The sequence below is a fragment of the Nestor notabilis genome, unplaced genomic scaffold (genome assembly GCF_000696875.1).
Source record: "Nestor notabilis isolate BGI_N333 unplaced genomic scaffold, ASM69687v1 scaffold22823, whole genome shotgun sequence".
Classification (NCBI taxonomy): domain Eukaryota; kingdom Metazoa; phylum Chordata; class Aves; order Psittaciformes; family Psittacidae; genus Nestor; species Nestor notabilis.
This window is the reverse complement of record NW_009922659.1, coordinates 10,165-26,510: the sequence shown is the minus strand read 5'-3', so window position 1 is coordinate 26,510 and position 16,346 is coordinate 10,165. Positions and strand designations below refer to the sequence as shown.

Genomic DNA, 16,346 nt, shown 5'->3' with positions numbered 1-16,346 from the left:
GTGGCCACAGGAGGGGTAGATGCAGTCAGCTCTCAGCCAGGCATCCAACTGGTAGTTGGTGCCAGCCAAAGCATCAAACTGGGCTGCACTTTGGTTCCTGTGGCTTAAATGTGGTGTTCTCCCAGCAAGGCACTGGACCTGGGTTGCAGCAGTGATGGCAAGAAAGGTCTTGATGTTCTTACTGCTGCTCAAAGTAACTGCAAGGTTCTGCTTTGCATATGGAGATGAGCCCCGGGTGTACTCGTGCAGAGCTGAGAGCACTTCTTATTTCATATATGGCTTCTTAGTAACTAAAACTCTGCAAGTGTGAGCAGATGAGAGGCCACACGGTAGCTGCTAGCTCCAGATGGCTCCCATCAGCAATTCCAGGCCTACCTGGAAGGATGGCTGCTCTTCTCTACAGCTGCCTGCTGCTCTGCTTGGGCTATGCTGGTTGAGGCACCCGAAAAATGCTACTTGAAGGCAGAGCAAGAACCTGGCAGCTCATACAGCACCTATCAGGACACTGACAATAAAACTCTGGCTTTCGACCATCTGTTTTTCTGCTGAAGTTACTGAATTTTGAAGTGGTTTCCTGCTTGATGCGAGCGTTTCAAAGCTAGCATGACACACAGGCAGAGGCTGCTCAGATGCCACCCACTCTTCCATTATGCCTGTTCCCAATGACCTAACTACTTGCTGGGTTTCAGTACTCTTTTTTCCCACTTCCATATACAGAACTAAACAAGATTACAGTACCTGTGAGCACGAGCTGCAGGGCTGCTATGGACCCACTTGACTTCATGCTCTAGAGACATTCTCTGTGGTAGGGTAAAAGGAGCATCAGCTCTCTTGGCTACTGCTTGGGCCCTGTGCTCTGGGATGACTGTAGGAAACATGCTCTTGCTGGTAAACAGCTGGTATCATCCATCTCTTCTGCCCTCATCAAAGTGATTGCTTAGAGGGGTCTTCTCTGTTCTTGTTACTACTTGCTTTCCATCAAGCAGTATGTACAAGTGATTCTTAGTCCAGTTCGTATCTTTAAGAGATCTGCAGAAGCATGAGCCTGATGGCTTCCCTTTGGCTTCCCCAGACAGATGTTAATGTCCTGAATCTAAGTTGTTGGAGTTGGGAAGAAGGATGAGATGACTTGGAAAGCAAGCTCAGGGTGGGGGGTTTTGCCTCTGCAACACTTAAACTGCAGTGGTTAGAGACTCTTGTGGAGGAAGTTGGGCGAGATCTCTCGCCTGCTTCTTCCTCTTTGCATTGCAAACTTTGGGTCCAGAGTCACTGTGGGTAAAGTGGGGATCTGATCAAAGTGGGTGGCAGGTAGCGAGCAGTACATCCTGTGCTGAAGCAGAACACGGCTCTACCGCTTTCTGGCAGTGGAGCTTAGATCTGTGATGGGAGGGCTTCATTACTCGGTCAAAACAGGACTTGGAAGCTCAGTGGCAGCCTTTCAGGACATAACCCAGCCACGTTAGGCACAAACAGAACAGATTTCCTCATCTGGGTTGTTTTCACATGTAGCTCTCAGTGCTGTCACCAACAAATGGTACTCATCCAGGGCAATGATCCCGTGTGGAGTCCTGGCAGCACGGCAGTAGTACTGCTCTGCCCTCAGCTCTGCCCTCAGCACTGCCCAGCATGGCTGAGGTGGTGAAGAGTGTCTTCACTAGGAGCTGGAGTGAGGGATTATCATAATCCTCTTTTTGAAGGCCTTTGTATTAATAGCTTGGACAAAACACCTTAAAAGCAACTGTTGAGTGAGAGTGGGATTTCCTCTACCTGTGCATTCCTCATGGCAAAGGGCCTTCAGGGGGCAGTTGTGGTGGTGTGACTTCATGTATATGGGAGATGGTGCAACTGTCAAGCAGTCTGACTATTGAGTATCTGTCAGAAGATGCACTGCTGAACATCAGGATGAGTCTGGAGCCTGACACTGCAATGTAGATATGGAGGGATGTGGTATAATCTGTGCAAGCAGGACTTGACCAAGTGTTGAAATGTCTTCTGTTGAGTATTGCTCAGATTAACTGGATTCTTCTCTGCATTTCTGCCTCTGGAGCTCAGGCTGAACGTGTGAAATGTACAGCTAATTCTGTTTGATTCTCTCCTTCTTCCACACTCTTCCCCTCTACTCTTCCAGTCCTACCTATCCAACAGGCTCCTTGGATCCAGTTGTGTTGGCGTCGGAATGGCAGGTTCCTGCACAGGCAGCACCAGCGAGGACTGCTCTCTCTGTCCACAGTTAAGGTTGCCCTGTGCTCCTCCTGGTTTGTCTGACTCTTCCCTTCGTCCCTTGTGTCTTGTGAGAACTGTGGGTTCTGTGCCCGGATCAACCCCTTCTTCTAACTCCAGTGGTTAGATGGGAAACCATTTGTTGCCCAGTGCAAACCCAGGTCTAAGTTCTTCAACTGGTCTTTTCTGAAAGAGGGGTAGAACTTTGGACCTACCTGTGCAGAGGTGGTTAAATGTTGGATGGGAAGCAGGAAGAGCAGGATAAGAAGCTTGGGGCTGGAGTAGGTGCAGTTAAGGAAGGATGACTTCCCATGGGATGGGGGAGGTAGCTTATCCCAGTTGGTTTGGTCCAGCCAAACTCTCACTAATCTAAGCCACGCTGCTAATATTCACCAAAAGCCATTGTGCCCCGACTCCTCCATCAGCCGGCTTGAATCGCAGCTGACATTTCTTCTCAGCACAAGCAATTTGAACAGTAACTTTTAAAATAGCTGCCTGGAACAACTGCCTGTGATGCAGAAATGATCATTATGGGAAAACTGAGCAGTGGGGAGTGATCCATGCTGTTTGCCTGCAGTGGGCTTCAAAAGCCACAGCAGTAGGAGACTAAAGCTCCTCAGCTTGCCTTAGAAAATCTTGTGTTAGGAGGAAGCTCAGTCTTATGTACTGGAAGCTTGCCAGAGGAGATGCATATGTGCTGTATACTCATTTTAATTCTTAGCTGCAGGCACAATATTCTGCAGTTAACGGGTATTACATCTTCTCTTCTGCTTTTGAACTCGTCCCCTCTTCTAAAGTCAGGTTTGAAGGGAATAGTCTCGTGTATAAAGCAGGATTAATTTTCAGTGTAAATATTCAGAAATTAACTTTGTGAGACTGGTTTTATCCCTTGGAGATCTTCATCTGAGGAGTCTGAGTGGTGTTACCATGGTGTAAGACTGGCTGGGAGGGGACACACTGTCTAGCAGTGAGCCTGACCCTACATACACCCACCTGAAATAAGTTGTAACTTCCCATTCAAGCCACAAAGCTAGGAGAAAAGCATCAACCTTTCCAGTGGGGACTCGTATTGGAACTGGTTTGTGCTTAGGAGAGTTGTAGGAAGATACGCTTTGAGAGAAGATACACAGAGCTCAGAGTCACATACATGGATGCACGGCTCTGTATCTGCCAGAAATAGGTAACAAAGCTGAGCCTCCAAGCAGAGGGCATCTTTGCAGACAGTCACCTTCTCTAGTGCTGATCTTCTGTACCAGCTAGATCAACCCACCTGTGAGATGCAGAGCCTGTGGGGAGCGGATCTATAGCAGAGGGTGTAAATTACTTTGGTAAAAGTTTGTTCCTATAGTAACTGCCAGAGGAATTGCATAAGGTACCAAACATGCTCCAGAACTTGTGTGCAGCCTCTTCAGAAAGTGCCTCTGCTTCAGTCTAAAGGTAATTCATCTTTCAACATGCAAGTAGGTTATCAAAAGCAGCAAGAGAATCAAGAATAGCTTTGGTCTCTTCAGGTTGAGCCAGAACAGTGATTACTTCGTGTGTTTCAGGGAATCTAGGACAAAGTTTTGGCTTTTAAGAGAAACTGTCTTAGAGCAAAGCTTCCTCTAAGTGCAGAGCTGGATTTACCTGTGCTCTCATCAGAGCCTTGTTAAACTGCTTACCTCTATTTTTAGCAAAACATGCCATTCCTTACTGGCCAAGTTATGCCCTTTCCTTATCAATATCAAGTCTTTTTTGATAACTGTGATATAAAAAATAGTTTGTCTAGCTCTAGATACTGAAGAGATTCTCAATCAAGCAAAAAACAGCCCAGGAGCTGACTCCTTCCTCTGTTAGGAGCTGCTTTAAGGACTTAGTGACTTCTGTGTATCTCCACAACTCAAATGAGATCAGGAGGTGGGGTCTGAATATTTTTAAAAGGCAGTGAAGAATTAAAGACATCTTGTAAGGCATTTGATTGGGGGAGACATTCCAAGTTGAATATTGAGGGTGTAAACCAGTAGCGACAGTGTGAGCTTCTACCCTGCTGCTCTGCTTATGTGTGCCTTTGGGCACAGGGGTGGTGTTTGTTACATGAAGTTTTTGTTTTCATGGAAGTTCAGGCCTCCTTGAAATCTGCTGCCTTTACCTGAGCGACTGCTGGGGCTGACTAATGTGTGGTCTTGGTCCTAGGAAATACGTGGCTCATGGAACTTGCCTGATTGTGTTATCTTTAGGGCTGTGCTGCCTTTAGTACTGTTGATGTTAACCAGTCCTCTTGCATGGATCCTTATTATAGCATCTGCCTGGAATTGTCACATTCACAGCTGATTTAGTGAAGTAATGAATCTCGCTTTCTTAAGCAGCAGGAAGGACCCATCCTGCTGTTTGCAGCATCTATTTGAATCTCTTCCACCTGTGTCTGAGTTATCACAGTGCTTCAAAGAACAAGGTGTCAGCCCATGATGAGATGTGCATTGGAGGCTGCTTCTGTGAGCTTAACCACTGCTCAGAGTTAGATCAGATGCTGCTCTGTAGCTGCCTTCAAGGCCACTGGGCTCTGACATGCCTTTCTGGTAAAGTGCAGAAGATTCAAAGCCTGTTCCTGAGGGAAAATGGAGCCAGCACCGGTCAGCTTGGTCTCACTTGGTCAGTGAGGTACCTGTAGCAAACATTATGGTTTGGAGGAGAGTGTACTGGTTGTTGCTAATACAGCCAAGAAGGCTTCTAAGGCAAAGCTCCAAGCTGTTGTTGGAAGCAATGTTTTCAACCCCCATATATGCCTCTGGCTCTTCCTTTTTCCTGCAAAGAGTGGTTAAAGCCTATAATTACTGCAGTGATCTTTTTCTGGGGAGGAGAGGAACCAGAAGCAAACCCAAGACAAAGAGAACCCCTCAAACCAGACCTTTCCTCTTCCAAAAGATGGCATCGAGTTGAATTTTTGAACCACTAAGCTACTTAACTATGCATATATCCTTATCAAGCTCCCTTCCTACAGAAGGCTTTAATATCCCTATTTCACTGGGTTCCAATGGCTTCCTGAAAGCTACACAGATAGCTTAGTCTGGTGCTAAATCTGGGGGTACAGCAGGTAGTGGTGCTTCACGGATCTCAGGTAGGTCCATGAGCCCTGCATTGGGGTACATGCTCAGGCCAGTAACTAACTCGCTTGTGTTAATAACTGAATTGCTATTTAATAACTAAATAGCATAATCTGGAGCTCTTGAAGTTGAGTTTCTGTGCTTTTCACTCACTAGCAGAGCTTACCTTGTTTCCCCAAACTCATCTGGACATTTGACTGTAGAACAGACATCTACAGTAAAGAGGAGAGGAAGCTGTTTTGTAAGACAGCCTTTGTCATAGCTTTTCCATGAGCAGAATGAATTTCAGTAAGCCATTAAGCAATCTAATTCCAGAATAAGGAAACCACAAGTCAAAGGCAGCTCTTGAATACTCGGCTGTTTCCTCATTTGGCTCTGAAAAAAGTAGAGCTTTTCAAGTTTGAGTGGCTGAGGATGTGACCGTCATCTCGCGGGGACTATCCGGCTCCAGGGAGAGTTTCCCACGTCCACTTCCCCTGCGAGTGCTGAGAGGGGCTGGTTGTACGAAGCCCTGCTCCAACACAGCTCAATGGGCTGAGCAGGAGCATCTCCCTCTACAGCTGGGCTTTGCTGGAGCGCTCCCAGGCAGGGAGCCCGCGAGGAAAGCATGTTTGCCCCAGGAATACCTCCTCAGGCTCTGAATAGCAATGCGCCCTCCTTCCTGCCCATGAAAGCAGCTATTTTTCTCTGACCCCCCTCTTAAAGAGCAGGGGCTTTGCAGCCAACTTCTGTTTTATGTTTAAATGCCTTCTGGGGGGTTATTACAGAAGAAACTTGCCCGGGTAGCTTCAGCCAAAATCTAATGCCTGAATAAAGGGTGAAGAGTGAATCCCCCTGGGATTCCTTCATTAAAACCACTTAAGGGTGTGAACTTTCAGCAAGTGACTAAGACACGATGTGAAGTGGCCTGGCCAGGCTGCGCTGGGGTTTTAAAGTGAATTTGGAGCCTTTTCATAAGGGCAGATCATTCAGGCAGCCCTTGTAGGCATTAATGATGCCAGCTTAGATGCTAACTTAAGCTGGTATGAGCAGCTTGGTATGCAGGGTTTATTTTGACAGGCTGGGATATGAACCAGGCTGTGAAACAGTCTCATGGAAGCACTGATGGGACAGCTGAGTTCCTTGCACATGGTTTTCCAGTCTGCCGGATGGCAGTGCATCCTCCCTTAGGAATACACACGGGTATTCAGTGCAGCTTTGTCAAATGAAAGCTGACTGAGCAGTAGACGCTTTTAAGCTCGTGATCTTCCAGCAGCCACTGCCAGGCTAGGAAGATATCCCAACGTGGTCTGTTCTAACCTCACTGCTGTGCCAGAACTGAGCATAGCTGCGCTCTTAAATCTGGTTTGATTCTTAATCTGGTTTGATTCTTACTCACAACTCATTTCTGTGTGCAGATGAGGTGATGTACAGGAGCATGAAGTGCTAAATCAGCACAGAACAAGCTATGTCCAGCTTGGGTTAGTGCCAAGTAACTTGCTTACCATAGAAGTTTAAATTAGCCGTAGTACTAAACCAAAAGTGACTGCAGCAACAGGCTTCGGGTCTGATGCCGGTTGTCACTGCAGCAAACTCCCAGTTTTGCACATGGAGGCGAGTTTAGGCCTTGAGCTCCAAAGCCATCTGGTGGCTGTAAGGACAGGATAAAATGATTCCTCAAGGGAACTATTTTTATAACATTAGCAAGAGTATTCATGCAAGGAGCAATTTCTTTCATGTTTCTAGTGGTTTAACAAGCTGAGTGTTTGTTAGCCTTGTCCTAAAGCTTTAGTTTCCATGAATCACTCAACCCAGAGGGTAAAGTGCTCCCTGTGGTGTGCTGTGCCCTCGTGCACGCAATTAGTGGTGAGTGTTGGGGTGTGCACGAGGGCTGCGAGGGCAGATAGTGCTCCAGGAATGCTGGTAAACACTGCTGTGTGCTTTTCTAAAGTCGCTTACTGAGCTAAAACCAGTTTTCCCTGAAAAACTTTACCCTTAACGTCTACTGAGGTGTTTTTCCCCTTCTGTCAGTGCTCCATCACTGGAGCTTTGGTGCATCTTCAGCTTGGTTTAGTTTGTGGGAAGTTAAAAGCTCCAACACGTGACTGCACCCACACCTGTAAATACCATGTGGGGCTTTCTGCAAGCCAGTCACCTTGAGACTGGCACGTGAAGCTGGGGAAGTGACTGGCCAAAGTTCTTCACTGGGCACTTCCTCATTTGATTTCTAGTGCAAGCTCCATCATTGTGGCCTGTGAAGGGAAGTGGGAGGCTTGTTTACATGTGCAGCAACACCCTTCCCTCTTTGCCCCAAAACAAAGTGCTTTGTAAGAGGTGAGATGGTAAAAATGTTGGTTTAGCTTAATGATTGGGGGCATTAGACACTGGCAATGCTGAAGGTCTAGTCAGAGGGTGTGTTTAGGCTGGTGCCTTTGCATGTTGCATCTGACCCAAGCTAACTGGGACATCTCAGCTTCCTCGCTGGCAGCCCGGTTAGGACAGGCTGTCTTGCTTGGGGTACCCCTGTGTTCAGCAAAAGAAACCCAAGACACCAACTGCTGATTTTAATGAGCAGGATGTTATTTGGAGCTTGATTCAGCTGGGCAAGTTTCACCTGCCTCACACCGCTGCTGACTGGCCACTGCTCTGCCCAGTGCTTGTGGTTGAAGTAGTGACTCTCACCCTGGTGTGTTGTCAGCCCTCTGCTGCTACTGGGGGAAGTGCTTCTCTTGTGCAGCTCCTTATCTTAAAGCAGCTTTTCACTGTGGCCATATCTTCCTCCTCCTTTTTCTTTTTATCACAGGGTTGATAGAATACAGGGCTGTGGAACTAGGCGAAAGAAATTACTAGTTCTATCTGGACACGCCATGCTTTTGGATATAGAGTTCACATCCATGTGCCTTGCAGAGCTGCAGAGGCTTGGGGCTTTGTCCAGAGCCGGGATGAAGGTTGTGATGCCAGTTCAGCACACTGCGAGGATGCCCAGGCCCTGGCTGGAATGAGCATCAGTGAAGAGACCTACCCTTGCTTGTATAATACACGTTTATCACCAAAGCGAGTGCTCGCTGCCAGGAGAGTTTTTGAAAGCCTGTGTTTTTTTCCTCTTAAACTTTCACTGGCATATAAAGAAGCTGCTTCTGTCCTGGGGTCTTCCAGAGCTGAGAGCTGCAGCACCAGTCAGCTGTTCCTCCTGTAGCCAGCCCCTGCTATTTCAGGTCCTGCATCACAGCTCAGGGGAGGCTGAAGCAGGATGGGTGTCACAGGCTCTACAACTGAGTCACTCTCCTGTGTGGCATCGCAGGGTGGGAGGTTGCAGTGGCTTGAGCTAGCACATGTGACAAGCCGGTGAGCTGATTACTACAGCCCTGATGTAGTATCTAGCTGGCTCTTAATCCTTTTAGTCCTACAAAGGCTAAATATATCTAGAGTTTAAATCTAACCTTGACTCTTGTGTTTAATCCTGCTGCCATTCTCACGTTATAGCCTTTGGGGTGTCACTGGGAGGAACTCCGTGAATAAATCAAATGCAGGAGCAGGGTCCTGGCTTCTCCTTGGTGTTCTACAGGTGTAACACCAAACAAGCCTTTTATTCCTGTACCTTACTTAGGTGCTGCTAAACGTGTGGGCCCCTGTGCTGGTGCAGTCAGTCCTAGATTTTGGTTCATGTAATAAAGGAGCTGAGGTGTAGGTAAGAGTGTCTTTACCAAGAGCTCTTCCTAAGATGGAAAGTGACTTTTATCACCTTCATTAAAATAACATCATTCTCAAGGGCCACTCTTCTAGTGACAAGGCAGAAAGCAATGTCAGGAGAGGCCAGGAGACTTAAGAGACACTCTTAAAATCGTAACATGAGTTAGCTGGAATAGGTTCTGGAGGCAAGTTAGAAGCTGCATGTCTTTGGCCTGGAAGGGACCATGAGCCACTGATTGCATTAGCAGCCCCAAATCCCTTGGGATACTCTGGAGTTTGCCAGTAAACTGTTAACAACCATCTAACATATCTAGGAGAGTCAAATGCAGTGCTGCTTTTTTAGGGCTTTGAAATTACACTTTCCCCCTCTTCCCCCTCCCACCTCTGCCTCATTAGCTTTGAGGCTTCCTATTTTAACTGTGGCAAGAAAAGACAGAATAACTCATCTGCAGTGATGCCTGTAGGAAGAGCTGGCACAGTTTGTTGGAGACTGGCAGCTCCATTATTCAGGCTGTGGCTTTGCTGTGGCTCTTTGGCCAGTTGTGTGTGGACAGTGACACCCAGCCCGTGGAGGAAGCTGGCTGTGTTAACTGTGGCTGGCAGCTCTAGCTGGGGGATTTACGTTCAAAACCTGCTTCGCTTGTCGTGAGAGGCGTGTTCAAAAGCTTTCCTTAAGCAGGACTGAGGGGTTTGCTGGCCAAGGGCTGTTGGTCCTGGCTGGGGGGGAGCTGTGAGTGGTGGGAGTCTGTGGACCTCTCCTGTCCCCTGGGCGATGCATTGCTGGGTTTCTTTCCAAGACCTGTTTGCAGTGAGTAAAACTGAGCCTGTTAATCTTTCCCTTGTGTCTTTCCTCCTTGGCATGATCTCCCTTCCTCACATCGGAGCTCTCCTGCTTGCCTGAAAGCTGCATGCAACTTGTCAGTGTGGTCAGAGCTGTAGAAACTGCAGTGAACTGTTCATTCTTGGGCCAGGATTGCAGCCTGGGTTCTACATCGTGGTGGCCAAAGTTCTGGGCTTTGTGCTGCTCTCCTTACCCAGCTGTAGCTTCCTGCATAAGAGTAGCAGAAGATTTCATGATGCAATCCTATGTCAAATGCTGAGTATTTTATGCTGCTTTTCCTAGAGCAGCAGTGGATATTCTGGAGCTGATTCCACTGCAATATGGTTCTCCAAGAAAGAGAGATTCTCCATTGCTAAAGCAGGAACACGGATTTATATTGGTGTGACTGTTACATGGGTTAAGCAAGATGAAATCGTGGGTTTGTAGTGTCTTGGGTGGTTTAGATACCTGTTTTTCTTCCCTCCTCCCCTTAGAGTTGTCAGTCTGTGCAGAGCTCTCAAAATGGAAGAGGGAGGCAATAAAATACCAGCTCTAAAAGTATGTGATTGGGAGACAACCTTTAAACATCCCGCTGGTGTCTAATTCCAGTTTCTAATCGGGATGAAAACGTAAACGCCTCAGTCCCAGTTCACTCGGTCCAGTTTCTCAGTTGCTCAAGGCAACTACAGGTTAACTTCATGGTAGGAAACACTTGTGTCTCTTTGCAGGGCCACGATGGGCATCCTGGAATATCGGTGTATTCATCTGTATCCGTTGTGCTGGGATCCACAGGAACCTAGGAGTTCATATATCCCGGGTAAAATCTGTCAATCTGGACCAGTGGACACAAGAACAGATACAGGTGAGTGAACATCAGCAGTGTTGTTCTCTTAGACGGGCTTCATAAACCTGGAAGTAAAAGTCTGAATAGGCCAAAGCTGTGGGAAGTGAAGCAGGAAGATCTCAAGCTAGGTTGGGCTGGGAGGGAAAACGTCATCCTTTCAGGCTCAGCAAACATCAGAGGGGAAGGACAAATGCTTAGCAAGTTTCTGTAAAGCTGCTGTTGTCTGGAGCTGCTGCCCACCTCCTCCTTGAGGTGTTCTAGAAGACAAATCCTGGACTTCCAGAAAGCCTTGAGGTTGCTAATGTGATATTTATCTTGTCTTCAAATAAATACGGTGTTGTGGTGCTTAGGATTGGCCAGGGCGGGGTGGAGGGATCATAGGAACAGCATCAGGGATTCCCAGCCTGGAGGCTGGTGCTGAAACCCTGCAGAGTGGCTTTCAGGTACGGAACAGGCTTCAGAGGTCTGCATGTGCCTCCCAGTTAACACAGATAGACTCTTGCTTGGTAGCCTGGCATGCTAGTGCATGGAAGAGCTTTTGTGTCTGAAACAAACGAGAATCCTTTTGAATTGCAGTGCATACAGGAGATGGGAAATGGCAAAGCAAACCGTCTTTATGAAGCCTACCTGCCAGAGAACTTCAGGAGACCTCAAACGGATCAGCATCCTTTCTTCCTTTGCTGCTGGGGAAATGTGGAGCCTTTTCATCTTGTAGCTTTGCAGCTGCACTCCTTGTACAGGAGGTTTCACTTCATGTGCCTGGGCATCAGCTGTGAGAATGAGGAATGAGTTCCTAGCTAAGCACCCTCTGAGTGTGGCTGCGTGCTTACAGAACGAAGCAGGAGAGAGCTGAAAGGATTTGCTTCTGAGCTAGAAGGGTGCAGAACTGGCACATGAATGTTACAACCAGAAGTTATGGCATGAGATGCGCTTTAGAGAGTGTGGCAGATAGGAAGGTTGGCTGTCACAAGTGCTGAGGATTTATGAGTCTCAGTGGGAACAGATATAAAGGTTTAACACTTCTGAGAAATTAGGCTGTAAGTTCTACCTTACAGGGGGGTTTCTAGGTACTGAGTGCACCAGGAGTACAGCACAGATGTGACCCTGAAGAAACACAGGAGCAGCTCTCTGCCATCACTTGTGTCAGCTGGCGGCTGAGGTGCTTTTGTACATGCAGGATTCATTTCTCTGCCTGATTTGTGCTAATGACATATGTGCTCTTAGGTGATGGTTGAAATAAATATACATCAGGGAAGAAAATATACCAGGAATTTAAGCCCTGATTTAATGTACCTTTTATAGCACTGTCATGCTTGGAATAATTCAAGGGCAAAAATTGAGTAGCTGAAGTAGCTGGATCCAACGCTAAATTATTTTAAGAAAGTTACTGCTGGAAGTGCTCTTTAAACAGTCATTGGTTTAGATACAGCCTGTACCTTGTATCCACATGTCAAATAATCTATGTAAGTCTTCTATTCTTGAGTCATTGGTCTTTAACAAGCTGCTTGCAGAGCTGTGGAGAGCTTCATTCGGGATAAATATGAAAAGAAGAAATACATGGACCGAAGTATTGACATCAATGCTTTTAGGGTTAGTGTCTAATCAATTCTGCAGAAGCTTGAATGCATGTTAAGATTAAGTGTGTGTCTGCCTGATGAGTAAGCAGTGACTCTGAGAATAGACAGTTTAGATGTTTCCTGAATTAGTGACTAATCTCTTCTCCAAGGCTGGTTGCAGTCACTCGTTCTGGAGAACAAATTTAAATTGGAGGGGACCTTTGAAGCCAGCACCTTCCTCAGAGCAGGGATAGCTTCAAATGTAGCTCTTTGGCTCTATCCTTCTGGCTTTTTTGAGCAGTAACTCTAAACTCTGTGAACTTTCTCTTGGTATGATGACATGAGTTTTGACCCTCATGTTAGTGGGTTTTCTTCCTTACAGAAAGAAAAGGATGACAAATGGAAAAGGAGTAGTGAGCCAGTATCAGAAAGAAAACTGGAACCTATCATCTTTGAGAAGGTGAAAATGGTAAGACCAAAAGGCATGGTCATGGATCAATTGTAAAGACTTCTCTCAAGCAGAACAGAGGTAATCCAGCTTGATATGGAAGCATTTTTTCTGGCCCAGTCACAGCAGTGGATGCACTGAGTCATACTAATGGTGGTAGCTTGTTTTCCTCTGCTCAGCCAGATACTAAGCAGATGTGTTCTGCCTTGCAGCGCAGAGGGATTGGAATCCACCTACTCCTTGCTTAGCTTTCCAGCCTGAGCTGTTCCTTTTTTCCTAGTTTAGAGCATGCTCGAATTTGGCAGTGGGCTGCAATGCAATGGGACAAAAAACCATGTAATACTTACACTGTTTGCTTTGAAAGCACTGGAAAACCAAGGATTTCAAGGGGTAATCTCTCATTACGATCTTTAATGTATCAGAGTAAACCCAAAGTGTGAACAAGGCCTCTGGTGTTCTTTTCCCCAGCCTCAAAAGAAAGAAGAAGCGCAGCAGTCTAGAAAAAGTTCTCCTAAATCTACTGAACCAGTAATGGACTTGCTAGGACTTGGTAAGAGCCTTTCCAGCCTTACTGCAATTGTTACAATGACCCTGCACCCCAGCCTTGATCTTGTGAACCTGATGAGCTTTTAGCACTCGTTTTCCGTGTCAGGTGAACAATAGGTGATGGGAACACTGGAGTGTTTTATTAACTACTCCAGTGCAACTGGAGCACGGTGCTGGAGACTGCAGCAGAAACTGTTTGTGTTCCTCTGTGCCGCTGCGGTGCTTGTGCCTGTGGTATTAGAGGAGCTGCTGTAGTCGTCTCCAGACACTGGCTCCTGGCTGCTCCGAGGTTAGCAGGGCAGATACGGCACAGTGCACATCCTTGGTCCTGAGCCAGTTCCTTCTCAGCACCAAAGGGCAAGCAAAGAGCTGTCGATACATGTTGGCTACAGTAGGTTACAGGTCAGGCCCCTGGATTGAGCGGCATATTGGCAAGGAGCCTGAGGCCATCCCTGTGAGCATCCATCACAGCTTTGTCTCTTCCAGATGCTCCTGTGACGAGCACAGTGACAAATGGCAGGCCGAGCAGCTTAGAGAAGGATCTTGATCTTTTTGCATCAGTGGGATCAAACTCTGACCCCAGGAAGGTGAGTGGGGAACATCAGTGCTTGACAAAGCCTGCTTGGATGCTTGGTTGGTCTTACCTGGTGCTGAACGTGGCTGATGTGCTTGTGCTGTCTCTGTGCCAGGTCGCTGGCTCTATGCCAACCTCTGGAAGTGCTGGTTCTGTTCCTGAAAACCTGAATCTGTTCCCTGAGCCAGGAAGCAAAGCGGAGGAAGTGGGGAAGAAGCAGCTCTCTAAGGACTCCATCCTCTCCTTGTACAGCTCTCAAACACCTCAGCTGCCTGCGCAAGGTAACGGGTCTCAGAAGAGAGCTGTGAACGGCTGCACACGGATGCAGAAAGGGTGGGGTGTCCTGAGAGCTGACAGGGAAACGTGTGGGGATGTAGGTGACCCTTCTTGAGATCTGGTGAGCAGCGTAATGAGCAGCTTAGCCTGGATGTTGTGGCCAAGTGCATGTTGTGATAGCCCTGACTTGAAGGTTGGCATTTTATCCCTGACAGTTCTTCTCTTCATCACCTCTCTACCTTCTTCTAGGAGCTATGTTCATGGCCCCAGCTCAGATGGCATATCCTGCAGCAGCATACACTAGCTTCCCAGGAGTAGCCCCCTCCAGCAGCATGATGGGAGGCATGATGGCACCATCGGTGGGAATGATGGCCCAGCCTGGAGCTGCAGGGATGGTGACTCCCATGGCCATTCCAGCTGGATATGTGGGTAATGTGCAGGCAGCTGTCATTGGTGTTCCCAATGGGATGATGGCTGCGCAGCAGGCTGGCTATGTAGCTGGCATGGCAGCAGTTCCCCAGGCTGTCTATGGTGTGCAGCCAGCACAGCAGCTTCAGTGGAACATTGCTCAGGTAAGGCATGATCTGCTGCTGAGCAGAGGTGGATGGAGGGCAGGGGAGGCTCGTGTGGTTAAACCTGGCCTGTTACTGGAGACTTCAGAGCTTTCACAGCCTGGCTCCTGGGGCTGGGTGAGGGATCACAAAGGAATAACTTGTTCAGAGGTCTCGGTGCTTGGTGGAGAACAGAAGTCAGTGCAATGTCAGCTGAAGGGAAGGCTCCCTCGGTTTGGTAATGGCTGTACACCAGAGGAGCCAGTGCCTTCTGTTCACCGTAGCTCTCTAGAAGAACTTGCTTAAGCCTGTGATTATGTTGGGGAGCAAGAGTGTTACTTTTGACTGCTGTGGGCCACCAGTCTCCTTGACATAGCCTTGACTCCTCTCCTTTCCTCTCCTCTTTGCAGATGACCCAGCAGATGGCTGGGATGAACTTCTATGGAGCTAATGGCATGATGGGATATGGACAGTCAATGGGTGGAGGAGGTGCCCAGGGAAGCAATCAGTCCCTTAGCACTCAGATGTGGAAATGAGCCCTTGCGTTATGACCATTTCTGCCTTCTGTTCTGTTCTTCAAAACTGCTCCATGAGACATTCAGGGTTTTTCTTTCTGGCTGCCTGCTCAGCCTGAGCCTCTTTCCATACCCGAGACCCATCTCTGCCTCTTCACTGTCAGACACGGTGAAACCTCAGTGATCAGAACATGAGCTCCCCTGTATTTAGCACAGTCAATGCACACTTGTGGGGGGGACCCCCTCCTTGCACAAACCTCCACCAATGCTTCTGGGTAGCACTTGATGTCGTGCTGGGTATCTTGGCGGAGGTGTGACTGAGGGACGTGGGACATGTGTCTTTCATCCTGCCTGTGGTGTCAGGCCGCCTAAGAATCACTTAAACGTCAGTATTAGGGGTTGTGGTTAGCAGAGGGGTGGAAACCTGGTTTGGTGCTGAGGAACTGGGTTTGAACCCAAGCCCAGGGGCAAGCAAGCCTTGCTACCTCCTCCCTTGAGCGGAGTTCTGCGGAGCTGAGGCCTGGCTGTGCTTGGCTCACCAACCCTCACTGGAACCAAAGTCATTGTGAAGACCCCTCTCCCTCCCCCCTGAGCAAGCCGGATTCTCGCGCAGTGTGGGGCAAGCTGTGGAATGTGAAACTCGCACTTGAGTGGCTTTTCTGTCTAAAATGTGGTATTGAAGTATTTAACTTTTAACAATCTAACCTGAGAGGTAACTTATCGGGGGCTGAGAGCCCGCCACAAGTTTTCTTACACTTTTAAAATGACTACGACATCCTAATTTATACTGGTTTCATATTATGGTTTTGTTCCTGTGTAATCCCAGTCCCCCTTCCCCAGGTGGCTTCTGACATTTTAATCTAGGCATAAGTAGTAGGTGGGTCAGATTTCTTCTTTTCTCATCTTCAGTAGAACACAACCGCTTCAACTCATCAGCGTGAGCCAGAAGTCAGACTTCTGCAGTCTGCTTTTTCCTGTGTATATGTAAATTCCCAATAAACCATTGCAGTGAAACCTCAACTGCTTCCCCGTGTTCTTCACCAGCACAACAGATTGTGCTAAATGCTGCTGTCGGTGCTGGGAGTTGCTCTCTGCAAGTGTGAGGGTTTGGAGCCTTCCCTCCAAGTCGCACCAACTCCATCTGCTTTGGAGCGGGGCCGTGTCCCGGATGTCAGCGGGGAGCAGCGCCCGCTGCAAGCCAGGAGCAGGCTCGGCAGAGGAGCAGGCTCGGCAGAGGCACGCTCAGG

At 47.9% G+C, this 16,346-nt stretch overlaps 1 protein-coding gene across 1 annotated transcript; it reads left to right on the top strand.

Moving 5' to 3' along the window:
- The first annotated feature begins 10,521 nt into the window (after nt 1–10,521).
- Nucleotides 10,522–16,115, top strand: SMAP2 (small ArfGAP2). The gene is made up of 9 exons (XM_010011739.1): nt 10,522–10,651; nt 11,210–11,295; nt 12,145–12,223; nt 12,572–12,658; nt 13,106–13,187; nt 13,670–13,770; nt 13,873–14,038; nt 14,283–14,605; nt 14,995–16,115. The coding sequence occupies exons 2-9, from the start codon at nt 11,222–11,224 to the stop codon at nt 15,118–15,120; spliced, it is 1,038 nt and encodes a 345-aa protein (XP_010010041.1). The 5' UTR covers nt 10,522–10,651; nt 11,210–11,221; the 3' UTR covers nt 15,121–16,115.
- Nucleotides 16,116–16,346: the final 231 nt, after the last annotated feature.